We start from the raw sequence: 13,194 nt of genomic DNA on the forward strand, positions 1-13,194 counted from the left end.
CTACCACTGAGCTACATCCCCCGTCTGATCACGAGCTCAAACATAGTCTACTTAAATACTCTATGAGCAACAGATGGCAGACTTGTGTCAAGTGACGGTAGTTGAGTGAGATATTTTTGCACTGACTGTGGCCAAGTTATGTAACACAACATGTAGGCTATTTATTCTGCTTGTGTGTGTGTGTGTGTGTGTGTGTGTGTGTGTGCGTGTGCGTGTGCGTGTGCGTGTGCGTGTGCGTGTGCGTGTGTGTGTGTGGGAAAGTGAAGTAATTCTTGAATGGGTTAAAAACAATCCTGCTGCACGTCAAGAGACTGTGGGCTGTGTTTTGCTGTGGTTTGTAATTGTTGTGTTTGGAGCTCATTTTTCTTTTTCCTCCGTTGCTCTGTGCTATCTTTAGTCTGCAGGTCATGTTTGGGTTTCAGTTAGGGGACACATCTGATGAAGGGGCTCCTCTTCCTCACACACTAACTTGGTGGGGGATGAAGACAAAATGTCCTGCAGCTTTCTGAGATAAACTCAGTGGGCCCCTGAATTAGTTCTTTCTCATCACCCAATGCACCTTAATCCTTTGGGGGGGGGGGGGGGGGGGATTTTAAAATAGCCTCCCCACGTTCTGTTTCATAACATCCTCGAGGGGAGCCTCTGGACAGCACAGACTGTCCTCACTCATACTCTGTTTATTAGCACACCCCCCCCCCCCCTTGCCAAGGACACCACTTCCAGGGCTCTGTTTGCCTTGTAGGGACAGGACCCACGGGAGGCATACATGGCCCGCGGGCATCAGGAGGGCTGGAGGCAAGAATGGGTGAGACTGACAACTTCCTGTCTTCTTCTTCTTCTTCTTCTTCTTCTTCTTCGGTGTGCATGTTGGATTGGAGACACTGAAATGCAGCGGCCTGCAGAGGGGGGGTCTCCCAGGAGGAGGGGAGGATTGATAACAGGTCTGGAGTTGATGATGGGGTTTTGGATTGGTGACAGGGACCATGTTGAGTCTGTGCTGGTGGTGGGGGGGGGGGGGGGGGGGGGGGGATTATCTCTGGACTGTCGGGTCCTCGTGAGGGCAGGATGTTCAGACATGAAATATGAGCTGCAGAGAGAAATTCTTTATCTGAGGCCACAGACAGATCAGTGGACAGATCCAAACGGGACCGGTGAGGGTAGAAATAAGAGAATACACTAAAGCAAATGGCACTTTTATTATACTGATTAGTATGATACGAAAAATAAATATATGAAAGTACTGTTTATGCAGAAAGATGGCCCCTGTGAGTGATAATTACATATTATTTCACTGCAGCTGGTCGAGATGGACGTTTGAACAACTTTATAACCCTTTAATGAATTACATTTATACATCCCTTATTAACATATTCAGATTTCTTGTTATATATATATATAATAGAAAACACAGAAAAGCAGCCAACAGTCAAATGTGAGAGGCTGAATGAAACCAGTGTTGTTGTTTTATTATTATTTGCTTCAATATGTCTTAAAACACTCAATAGTTTATACAAATAGTTGCTGATTAATTTGTTGCCGATTGACTTATTGATAATCAACTAATAGTTCAGCTCTATTTATAAGTACAATGTGTTTTTTTATTGTAAAACCTTAATCTGAAAAGTTAATAGTAACTACAGCATATATTAAATGGAAGTATCTCAAAGTTGTACTCATAAACAGATAAACACACTTGGATCAAACATCGAAGGCCTTCAGCAGTTAAGACTCATATTTAGCATCAGTTGAATCGACTATTGAACTTTTTTACAGGTTTTGTTTTTTCCATATTCCCCTCTGAGATTTATAAATCTTGATATTTTGCATGTTCAGGTTTTGTCGTTGTCCTTTTGCAGAAGGCCTATCCAAACATGGATTTGGGAGATGTTGGTGTAGATGCAGAGATCTCTTTACCAGTGTTTTAAAGGAATAGTCTTGACATTCAGGGAAATATTCTTATGTGTTGAATAAGTTCAATTACAAGACTGATCGCCCTCTCACATTCGTGCAACAACTCTGGAGTAAGAGCCGTAACACCTTTAGCTCATGGACACGGCTAACTCTCTGAAATGTTTACAAATACGCCCACCGGCTCTTCTAACGTCCTGGTTAATCCGCACGCAGACCAAGATGTGGTTGTTAACAGGCCTGGCAGGTCTGACCTCGTATCTTCTGGAGGTTGCTGTCTTATCATCTGCCAGCAGCCAGCGGAGAGAGGCCTGAGAGAAGAGGCACCAAGGCTGCAGAGGAGAGGAGGTCAAAGTGACGTACAGAGATGAAGTCTCGTCCTTTCCTGGTTTCCTCTTTGGAACCTTCATTTTTCTTTTTAAACATAGACCGTGTATAAGAAGTGAACGGAGTCACAGAGACGTCACCCGTCTGTCTGTGGTCTGGTGTTTTGAAGCCTCGAGCTACAGAAAGTACAACCGAACACAGAATAAGACTTTCATGAAGTGAAAACACACTGTGAAAGGGTTAAAGTTGTAACACGATAAACACAGACAACAAACAGGACAACGGCGTGGTGGAGACCCGTCAATCACAAAGTAGTATTTGACTCTAAATGGACATCATGCTGCATTGAAGAAGACTTGAAACTAGAGATTGAGGCCATAAACTCATGTTTACAATGTTTACTGAGGTAATAAATCAAGAGAGAAGTAGAGTCATTTTCTCATAGACTTCTATACAACCAGAGGAGTCGCCCCCTGGTGGACATTAGAGAGAATGCAGGTTTAACACATGAAGCTTTTGCTTCAAAGGCGAGATACATATGTTTGTTCGCTGACATGAAGTGAAGCCCAAAGAAAGCCGATGAGTGGACAAACCCTCACTATTTACTTTTCCTTTGCATGTTTTCACACTTCCCCCTATTCATACAGTTTTTCCTTGTTTGTCTTTACTTCAATACAGAATCTTAAGTAAACAGAAAACTGTTAAATAACTTTCTAGTGTGAGTACTGACTTCTACAGACACAGCGTCCCCTCGCAAGCTCCTTTATCCCCACTCAAGGAAGGAAACATTTGCTGAATGACTCATCACAGACAAGTTACTGTCTGTTTCAAGTGTCAACACACTCACACGCGACAAGCCAGACCTCTGAGTCATCTCGTCCAATCGACACACCTTCTGTCCTTAACTACAGAAAAAAATAGCCGTGTTTACAATGCACGGTTTGATTTGTTTGAAGCCTTCGGGCATTGACACGCACATGCCTGCAGTCAGCTGCGGCCAAGGACAGGCATGCTGTTAGACAAGAGCTGCATGTCACATTCATGAACATAGAGAGAGACGGAGAGAGAGAGAGAGAGAGAGAGAGAGAGAGAGAGAGAGAGAGAGAGAGAGAGAGAGAGAGAGAGAGAGAGAGAGAGAGAAAGAGGGGCATCGCTGTTACCTTTCACCTATTTCTCCGAGCAGCTTTGGGAAATTGTGGAAATCCTGTGAAGTCAGGCAACTTCAGTGAAAGCTCAAAGAGAGGGAGACAATGGAAAACCATAACCTCTCCTCCTTATGACACGTGATCATATATCTATCTATACTTACGATATCTCGTATATTGTGCATCACCGATATGTTTGCCTCAAGAACAAGTTCCACCAGTCCCTGTGACATCATCTTCTGACCATAGTTTGAGAACACAAACATTAACACAGATGCACAAACTGTTCTGTGTTTACCGTGTTACCGGTGTGTGTGTGGGGGGGGGGGGGGGTTTGGATATCACCGTCGCTGCAGGTCGATTGTGTGCGAGTGTGAGTTGCTTAGCACCTGGTAACCGTATAGCCTGAAACCTTATCGTCCTGCGTTTTAAAGAGCTCGTGCTGTGCTGGACTCTCTCGCTATCGTCTCTCACTCGCTGTGATAATAACGTGACAAAGGTCAGAGAGAAGCAGCTGGATAAGCTATGACATAACATGCTGTAGAGTGAGTGTGATGTGTGGTCCTGAGACAAAAAGGTTTTGGTTCACTGCAGGACGCCAAAGAGTGCTGCACATCCAGAGTCTCGGTTACAGGTGGTTTTCACTCTAACATGACACAAAAAGCATCATTTTTTAAACTGACATTTAGAGAGTAAAACCTCAGCTCAAGTCTCCAAAATTCCAAACACATTTTCTTTGCATCCAATTTCTAAATCAACAAGGCTTCTTACGCCATGTTTCTCTCCATAAGGCACAGGAAATCTGACATGAAGTCACTTGTTTGTCATGTCAAAACCATGTGCTGTGCTGCCATTCAAAGTGCAACACTCATGGACCAATTATCCAATGCTCGTGCCACCTGGCCAAACACCTAATTGTTTAATTGTGGACTCATTAATGCACATAAGCACTATAGAAATACTACTGTGATTTGGCAGTTTAAAAAAAATGTATTCATGCTTTTTTTTTGTCTCCGCAAATGATTTTTCTGTGTTTATTAAATTCTGTTGATATGTTCCGTTCTGATTTTCTGTGCAAAATGCAACACACAAATAGCGGAACACCTCAGAATCTTTTGCAAAATGAAACACTTTCATTCAAAAACCATACAATTACTTATAAAAATACAACATAATTTAGTCACTTACACAGTTCATACACTCTGATTCAGTTTGAACCAGTCACACACATGCTGTGCTCAATCTGAAACAATTCTACTTTTCTAATGATAAAGTCCGGGTTTGATTTGGCAGCGATATTGTTAGAGTGAAGTACATGAATAGATTGACCAAAACACAACACACACTCTAAAAACAATGCTTTAAACAAGCTTATTAAAATCATGGAAAGTATTTCCACATGATTGAACTGCTTTCGTTAAGCATTAGGCAGTTATGTTGAATCAACTTAATTTATTAGGGTTGGTTCAACTTATTCACTCGGGTTGGGTCCGAATTAACTTAATGGGATTGGTCAAACTAATTTTACAGTATAAAATGACAGTAGTAAATTAAGTTGGACCAACATAATTTAGCCGTTTAATTGTGTGGAAATACTTCACATGATTTTATTAAGTCGGTTGAAAGCGTTGGTTTTTCTGAGTGCAAAAGATCAGCGCTGCACACGGACTTATTTCTCTCCTGACTTCCAGTCAGGATGCTTTCTGCTGCTCCTCTGATAACATTAACAAAACTTGGCAGAGAAATGCTGCCTTCTTAAGTGTCCTTGAGCCGTTTTTAAACTGTCTTCACCAGGAAGCAGATGTTTAATGACCACGTCAGGCTGCTTGTGATGCTGATACCCAGGAACCTAAAACTGCTCACTTTCTCCACACACACACTCATTCATACGTGCATGAACACAGGCAAGCTATAGGCTTATAAACACAGTTAAGTGAGGATTACGCATAATACTCTATAGAATTCATACAAACACGAGACAGGGTGATCCCTCACCTAAAGAGACACACACATGCATGAACACGCACACACATATACACACACACACACACACACACACACACACTAATGTCAACAGTCATCAGTTTGCACAATCTGCAATAATAAAAGGCAATAGGCATTCTCAAAGCTTTACAGACTGCAGACTTTAAAGTGACCACCAGGGGGTTTTCAAAACCTCTCCGCAGCTCATTGGTTGCTCAAATGCTGCATTCAGAAAGAGCACCTCTGATTGGCTGATGCACATTGAGTGGCACATGGAGGTCCCGCCCCAAACCAGGGCGGAGTGAAAAGATGGATGATGAGTGGGGGGAAAGAACTCTTTTTACAAATGAACATTTAAAGTAACATCACCAGTGTCACAATGAAAGCTAATATGGTTTGTGATCCGTTGCTGTTTAATAATTTGAATATTCAAGGTTGACTTGAGCATTACGTTTCTGCACAAGAGGAGAATATGGAAGAGGTCAGAGTTCAATATTCAGCACGCTAAAGTAAAATGATGCATGAACATCTTAAAATAAACAGTGACAAAATGCGACATAAGGATAAATATGCTCTGTCTAATATTATACACAGCAGGTTAGTTGCAACTAACTTCTTTTCCAGCATCAATTTGACCACTCAGTCACTTTACTCTCAGCAGATCATCTTTCCCTGTTGTATTATCTAGCACAGACTCAGGATCAGTTCACCATCCCCCGGGCGTGACCTCAAACAGCAGGGGTGGTGAGAGCAGCAGCTGATCGCGGATCAGTCTCCGAGTGAAGTGAAGTCACCGTTTCCATCTGGGCTGCAGGTTGACAGCCTCCCCCCAACCCTGTTACATAGAGGCCCGGCTTGTGGCTCTGTGTAATATTCTGATTGGCCGGTTTATTTGCTGTGGGCGGGGGAGGGGGCGTGGCCAAACGTATTGTGATCTCACAATCAGCTGTTTTGTACGTTCTACATTCTGATCCGAGGATCAGCTGGAAGCAGCAATAAACAGAAGGAAAACATAAAAAATCTGCAGCGGACAAAATATATATATATATATAAATATATAGAGAGGAGAGGAGGACAGAAAAAAAGCTGCAGATGTTTTGATCTGAAAGAAACAAACGTGTAAAACATTTTTTTACACGAAGCCCTTCTTCTGAGAAGAAAGCCTTTTATTTTTGTGGCTATAATGGTGTTTTAACTACCTCACTTAAAGACTATCTAAAGCTATGCTTTAAAGAATTGTTGTCGTTTCTACTGTGTGTGAGATCGCGTTTACAACTTGAATAACACTGCGAAGGCAGGTAAGCCATTCTTTACTCTTCGTTTTTGTGTTTTTTTGTGCTTCAAGTGTTATGACCGTGTCCGTGTGTGCGTGTGATCTGAAGAGGTATCAGTTGTCTCTGCATTCCTCTTTATTTGTTTTAGCCTGCAGAGGATCAGCCGTCATGACATTATAGAACAGGTTACAATTCTCATTAAGAGGCTATCTTTGACCGCTGCGCGTTATAATAGGGAATGACCTATTATTAGGCCACGGATGGATTTGAGAACACCAGACTGTTTAATCGGGTCGATTCGACGTCCTATAACACCCCCCAAAAATGAAAAATGACACCATCCTGCATACGTGTATGGAGGCTTTTCCAGGACAGCAGCAGCCGTTGTTTGGTAAATTGCACCAAATGCTGATGTGGAGTCGATGGCGGATGTTGATGTGTGTATGTGTGTGTGTGTGGGGGGGGGGGGGTTATTTCATATTTATCATGTAAAATATCAGTTTCATTGCATTGTCAGCTGCATAACCCGTCGATGTGTTTCGTGCACTGAGGCACAAGCTGTCATTGCTGTGACCCTTCAGCTGGAGAGCTTACACGGATAATGTTGAGCTGGATTCTCTCTGCAGGACAACTCTCCGACAACCCGACCCCGAGCTCGATGGTTTATTCTCGCTTTATTAATTATCTTTCTATATCATTGCACGTCGTTGCTGTGTGGAGCCTTTATTTATTTTTTAATTTTTTCTTAACGTCAACGATGACCGTCGACACTCATAAACAGCCATTTAAACAAACGGATTGTTTTGCAAAAACATGCAGATGAGACAAAGCGACACGTATAAAGGTCATAATATCGTTTTATTTCCGTGTGTTTGCGCCTCAGATGTCTTGTTTTTCTCCGGTCGCCTAAAAAAAAAAGAAAAAAAGAGCTGGAGCTTCTCTGGCAGCTTCAGTGACGTGTGCGTGACGTCACGGGCGTCTTGTTTTTATTTGGTGAGTCTCCTCCCATCCGGCTCCGCTCCACCTCCTTATTAAAAGGACCAATGTCGAAAGACAGATCCATAATTCAATGGCCCCTTTTTTGTGTTTTAGGATTTACAAATGTTCCTGTGAAATGTTATTCCACCATATGAAGGTGGCAGCATCTCTCTGCTGTAGTGTGTATTCCATATCTTCATGTATTTTGGGTTTAATCTTAAGGTTTTAGATTGCCCAGATTTTACTTGAATTACCTAACCCTAACCCTGGAGGGTTATTATTCACCTGCTGAGCCAGATGTTAAAAACACATCCTACAAATACAGTTTAATGACCTATTTTATCAATTTTATCATTTCTTTTTTTTAGCATTTAGGAGGATCTATTGGTAGAAATTAAATGTTGTATTAATATTTATCTTTTCTTTAGTTTTTAATCGTCTGAAAATAAGGATTGTTGTGTTTTTGTCAGCTTAGAATGAGTCGTTTATATCTATGTACAGAGCGGGTACTCTTCACAGAGTCTGCCATGTTACTACGGTAGCCCAGAGCGGACAAACCAAACACTGGATCTAGATGGCGCCATTCGTGTTTTTGCGTCATCCGCCGTAGTTTTCCTTCACCTTTGGCACACGGGAGAAGTTTCTGTTGGTTGCAATATGCACCCTCACCACTAGATGTCGCCAGATCCTACACACTGCACATTTAAAAAGGCATCCTAAAAATACGGGTTTAATGACCTATCTTATCAATTTAATTTAACAACATCTGCACAAGATGGTTCAGTAAACATTCACCATAAATTATTACCACAGTGGAGCTACTGTACTGTAGCTGCAATCCATTTGAATAAGGAAAAATAAGGACAAAAAGACCACCATTAAAAGAATAATAGGACTCACCAAGACAGAAAAGACAAAAGAGGACAGCCAGACTGACATTGTCTTGACTAAAACTGTTCAAAAAAAGACATTTACCCTCTGCTTTCTCACATGTAAAACATTCAGCCTCAAAGGATATTTATCAGTGTTAATGGGTGAGCTGTTAGATAACACTTGTAAATAACCATTGCCTTATATTTAGGAGCTGTCTCCTCCAGGATATAAGTCAAATCAGTGGTGGTTATTTGCACTCTATCTGCAGTATCAATGGCTATATTTACACTAGTCAGATAGTCCTGAATTAGCTGGTACAGCAACCCAACTGATAAAGCTCTTTTATCAGGGACGTGCTGCATGTAGTCAGTGTTGAGTGTCTGTGTGTTTTGTGGATGTTCGCTGCACCTTATGCAAAGCCGCCCTCAGGCCTTGTCACCGAAATTTTGTTTATCTGGATTTGTCACGGTTCACATGACTTTCTGTTCATCCAGGAATGCATTAAAACCTTGTCAGTGTTGAGGACGGACTCAGTTCAGACGCAGTTTGTTGAATTTTTTTGGGGTTTTCCTTTGCAAAATATCCCAACAACCTTTGCGTGCGACTGGAATCATGTTTTTAACACGTGACCTAGAAAGTGAGTCAAAACGAAGGAGCATTAAAAAAAACATTTTGTAGCTTTTGGCCCAATTTTCTCCCCTAAATTCATTTTCTCTCATTTTAAACCCATGCAACAGTCTCCTTAACAGTGACTCGTTAAAAATTATTATTCCATCTGACATGGACTAACATGTGTCGTCCCTCGTTTTGTTTCTGGTGTCCATGGTGATTCTCCAAATAAGGACAGAAAGTGTCCGCTTCCCAACTAAGCACCCATGCATATCACCTTCCACGTCTCTGCAGATGAATGTCTGTCACACGCACTCCGTTTCACCTTTTAATCTGCGCTCCTTCGTTAATACCAACCTCCGTCGTGTCTCGATCCCCCCCGTGTAGTTGGATGAAATGGTTGAAAGTCAGCGGCACATATTGGATTTCCATGAGAAATTAAAGACAGGTCAGGCGGCAGGGTCAAACAGAGCGTGCACTGAAATAGGTCATGATCTGGAATTTAAACCTCTGACACTCTGAAACTACAGATGGGCTGAGCAAAAAAACAAAAAAAGAATATGAGAAGAAACCAGTTTAACCTCAAATTCAAGCGATATCTTTGCGTGTTGACAGAAGTTTGCTCTCTTCAGTCATTCAAGTAAACTCTGAACATGTGAGGGTTTGTCTTGTGAGCTGTTGTTCAAACATCTGTTCAACGTTACATCACCGCGTTCATATTTAGGTCAGACACTTGTCATCTGCCTCAGTGCCTTCCGTCCTGTCGGTCTTTGCATTTTAACATCGTGCACACTCACTTTGTTTGACTTTGAGAGAGTCCAGGTCTGTGGATCACCTCCTCCTCTTCCTCCTCCTCCTCTTCCTCTCTGGCCTGTCCATCTGGCCTGAGACTGTGCTGAGTGGTTATCTAAAGTTCTCGGGGGAAGGGGGTGCAGACATTGTCCACCATTTTCTTGCTTGATGATTAATTTAAATAATGTTTTTTACGTAACACACATTATTTATTACGAGCCAGCTCAGTGTTGCTCTGCTGATGCATCTCAAAGTTAAGGTTTCGATCGTTTTCTCTTTAGTTGTGGATCTAAATATTCCTGTCTGGGTTGAGATTCAATATTAACAGTGGATCAAATGTGTGTGTGTGAGACGGTGCATATAAAGTGTAGTTTACAGTCGTAGTGACGCTCGCGCGAGGTGATGCGCCAGTCGCTTGGTCTTGTACGCACTGAGCGCTCCGAGCTTTTCAAACATGACTGTCACAAATAGTTCACCAATAAAAACACTATTTACACGTCTTAGGATTTTGCAAAGAATGCCAAATTGTTTTTAGATGTTTTAGAAACGAGGTCTTAAAAATCTACATTTGATTAAATATTTTGCAGTCAAATCCAATAGTTTACAGGATATTCAACCTTTGTTTCTTTATAATACATTTAATACTTAACTTCTTTCTTTACATCACTTACACAAAGGCTTTAAAGTAGACGTTGAATATGAGATATGAGTTTAGAGTTAATAACAATTCCTCCGTGGTATTGTAGAGGTTGGTACTACAGACCGTATTTTAGGTCATTGTTTTGATTTTGCAGCCTTACATTGATGAAACATGCCGGACAAACAAAGCTAACTAATTGCTTAGTGTCATTAACATAAGTCATTTATACCGACTAAAGCTTAACAAAGCTAGTTAGCTTGCTAGCTTAACAAAGCAAGTTAGCTTGCTAGCTTAACAAAGCAAAGTTAAAGCAGTTAGACAGAGTATTTACTTACATTTGTCAGTAGGTCACAAACACTACATTTGTTTCTTCGTCCAAGCTGATCTCAAGAGTCCCACCTCATCTATGATGCAAGTTACTGAAATAAACAGCTTCTGTATTTAACATGTCATTACAATACAGGTCAGAGCGCTTTGAGGTTTGAGCCCAAACAATAGTTACAACTTGTTGTAATGTGTCTTGAAATAACTCTTACCACACACATTGCTCATTGTGATTATTTAATGTACCATGACTAAGCAGTACTTTTTTTAAGATGTCTTGTCAAAGAAAACATGTTGACCTTTTCTTCTGATTACCACTAACCCTCCTCCTCTTTCTCTCTCTCCAGGCCTTTTGCTCCAAACCAAGTGAAACCTTATATTTGCACTACTGAAGCCTGTCCACTCCTGTTTGTCAAAACCGAGATCCAGCAAAGGGCTTCAAGTAAAAAAGAAAAAAAAAAGAGAATAAAAAAATCTGATAAATAATTACTAAAATCCCGCAACAAGCGATTACCTAAACACAAATAAGAAATTCAAAAACGGCAGCTACAGCTTTTTCTTTGCGGACGACAAAAAGCACCTGAGTCATCGACACTTTGACAACACGAGCGGTCATGTTCCAGCGCCTGAGCAACCTGCTGTTTGGGGAGGTGGAGGAGGTGGCGGCTGACCTGAAGGGACCCAACCCCTGTGTGACGGAGGCCGACGAGGAGGGATGGATGCTCGTCAACCTGCCTGGTGAGTCTCAACGGCGGGGGGGGGTGCAGTGGCCTTTCAGAGCCAAACTTTACCAAACTGGGGAAAGAATTGTGTTTTATGTTCAAAGATTGAGGTAGCTGAGAAGCACTTCTGTTCCCCCCTTTGCATGACTATGATACTGACTAACGCTTGAAGTAATGACGGGGATGATGGGGTGAGGTGACCAATCAGTCGGGGGGGCGTGGGCGCAACCGCACCGGTGCTCTCCCACATGGCTGCCGTATACCAAAAAAGAAACATAATTCTCTGTGAACATGCATCTCCTCTTCCTCTTTTGTTTATGATCTCAATCATGACGAAAGGCAATTATTGAGTATGAAAATGTGCCAAAACATCAAAAGCGACGTCAAATTCAGAATCAAGGCAAAACATTATGTCACTGACATAATCGCAACCTTAGAGGGTCAACACAACTAATGATGTGACTCTTTTATGTTCTGTGTTTCCTTACCCCCCTCTTCTTCCCCTCCTTAATTTTTTTTTAAACACCCTTGCATTCCCCCCCCACACTGGTATGTGTGCGCGTGCGTATGTGATCCCTTAAAAAAATTGCCCCCTTTCAACCCGCATGGTTTTTTTTTCTTTTTATTTTGAAATCTACCACATTTGCATTATTATTATTATTTTTTGCAACATCCACATCTGTCTTTATTGGCCGTCTCATCCCCGATCCTCCTCGCTGCCATGTGCCCTGAAGATTCTGACTGCATGACGCGGGCGGAGGATGTGATGGGATCCCCACTGATTGCACAATCACTCCCAGACAGTAACCAATCAAATCATCAAGTCACACATGCGAGGACTGAATGCCCGGCCCCGATTTCCCACCCACCTCACAAGCGCCGTAGGATGCACAAAGGTCGGGCGAGGGGTGCAGTTGCACCATCGGACCCCCTGTTTTGTCCGAGCGCAAGCGCGTCACACTCGGGTGCCACCGCACCCGTGACCCTGCCGAGACGGGCCAGACTGTCCACGCCCTCCTCCACCCCGTCGGTGTCCCCCGGCTCCGGAAGTGAGTGCGGGGGCCGCGGGGGTAGCAGTAGGGCAGGCCCAGAGAGAGGCTGCATGGATGAGAGCTGGTTTGTCACCCCTCCCCCCTGTTTCACTGCAGAGGGAGCCACAGCGGAGGCCAGCCCGATGGAGGACCTGCTCATCGAGCACCCCAGCATGTCTGTGTACGTCTCCCCGAGCAGCTTCTCCATGGTCTCCAACCTGTCTGTGGTGGGAGAGGAGAGCATTGTCAGCCTGGCGAGCAGCGTGAGGTGAGATCATGAGCCCTCTTTTATGACGGCAGCACTTGACCTTCACCTGCTTTTTTTTTTTCCAGCACCAATCACAGTAATCACACCTTTTTTATTACCTTTTGCAGCAGAGTGGCAGAACCAGCTGCCGTCCCCGCCGCCCGCAGCACTATGCCCACCAGGGTGAGCCGCGGAGCAGCTGCCCAGGCCGGAGCTCTGGTCAAGGTCACCCAAGTGGCCCGGGTCCAGCGCGGCAAAGCCCGCATCGAGCGACGCCATCTGGGCCGCAACCGCATCCAACGCCAAAACCGCACCAGGGAGCAGCAGGTCCCTCGCCACGC

General features: G+C 43.2%; 1 protein-coding gene across 4 annotated transcripts in view; it reads left to right on the forward strand.

The window, feature by feature from the left end:
* The first annotated feature begins 720 nt into the window (after positions 1 to 720).
* tp53inp2b (tumor protein p53 inducible nuclear protein 2b) overlaps positions 721 to 13,194 on the forward strand; it is a 15,883-nt gene continuing 3,409 nt past the window's right edge. Inside the window, exons 1-4 of one of the 4 annotated variants that reach the window (XM_079173757.1) lie at positions 721 to 805; positions 11,201 to 11,591; positions 12,310 to 12,874; positions 12,982 to 13,194. The exon at positions 12,982 to 13,194 is cut by the window's right edge and continues 3,409 nt beyond it. In XM_079173757.1, the coding sequence (XP_079029883.1) occupies positions 11,468 to 11,591; positions 12,310 to 12,874; positions 12,982 to 13,194 (902 nt within the window). In that variant the 5' untranslated portion in view covers positions 721 to 805; positions 11,201 to 11,467. Of the gene's footprint in view, positions 806 to 6,328; positions 6,662 to 11,200; positions 11,592 to 12,309; positions 12,875 to 12,981 lie in introns of those variants that run through there. The other 3 variants (XM_079173755.1, XM_079173758.1, XM_079173756.1) reach the window with 3 other exon arrangements.

The sequence above is a fragment of the Pholis gunnellus genome (genome assembly GCF_910591455.1).
Source record: "Pholis gunnellus genome assembly, chromosome: 2".
Taxonomy (NCBI): Eukaryota; Metazoa; Chordata; class Actinopteri; order Perciformes; family Pholidae; genus Pholis; species Pholis gunnellus.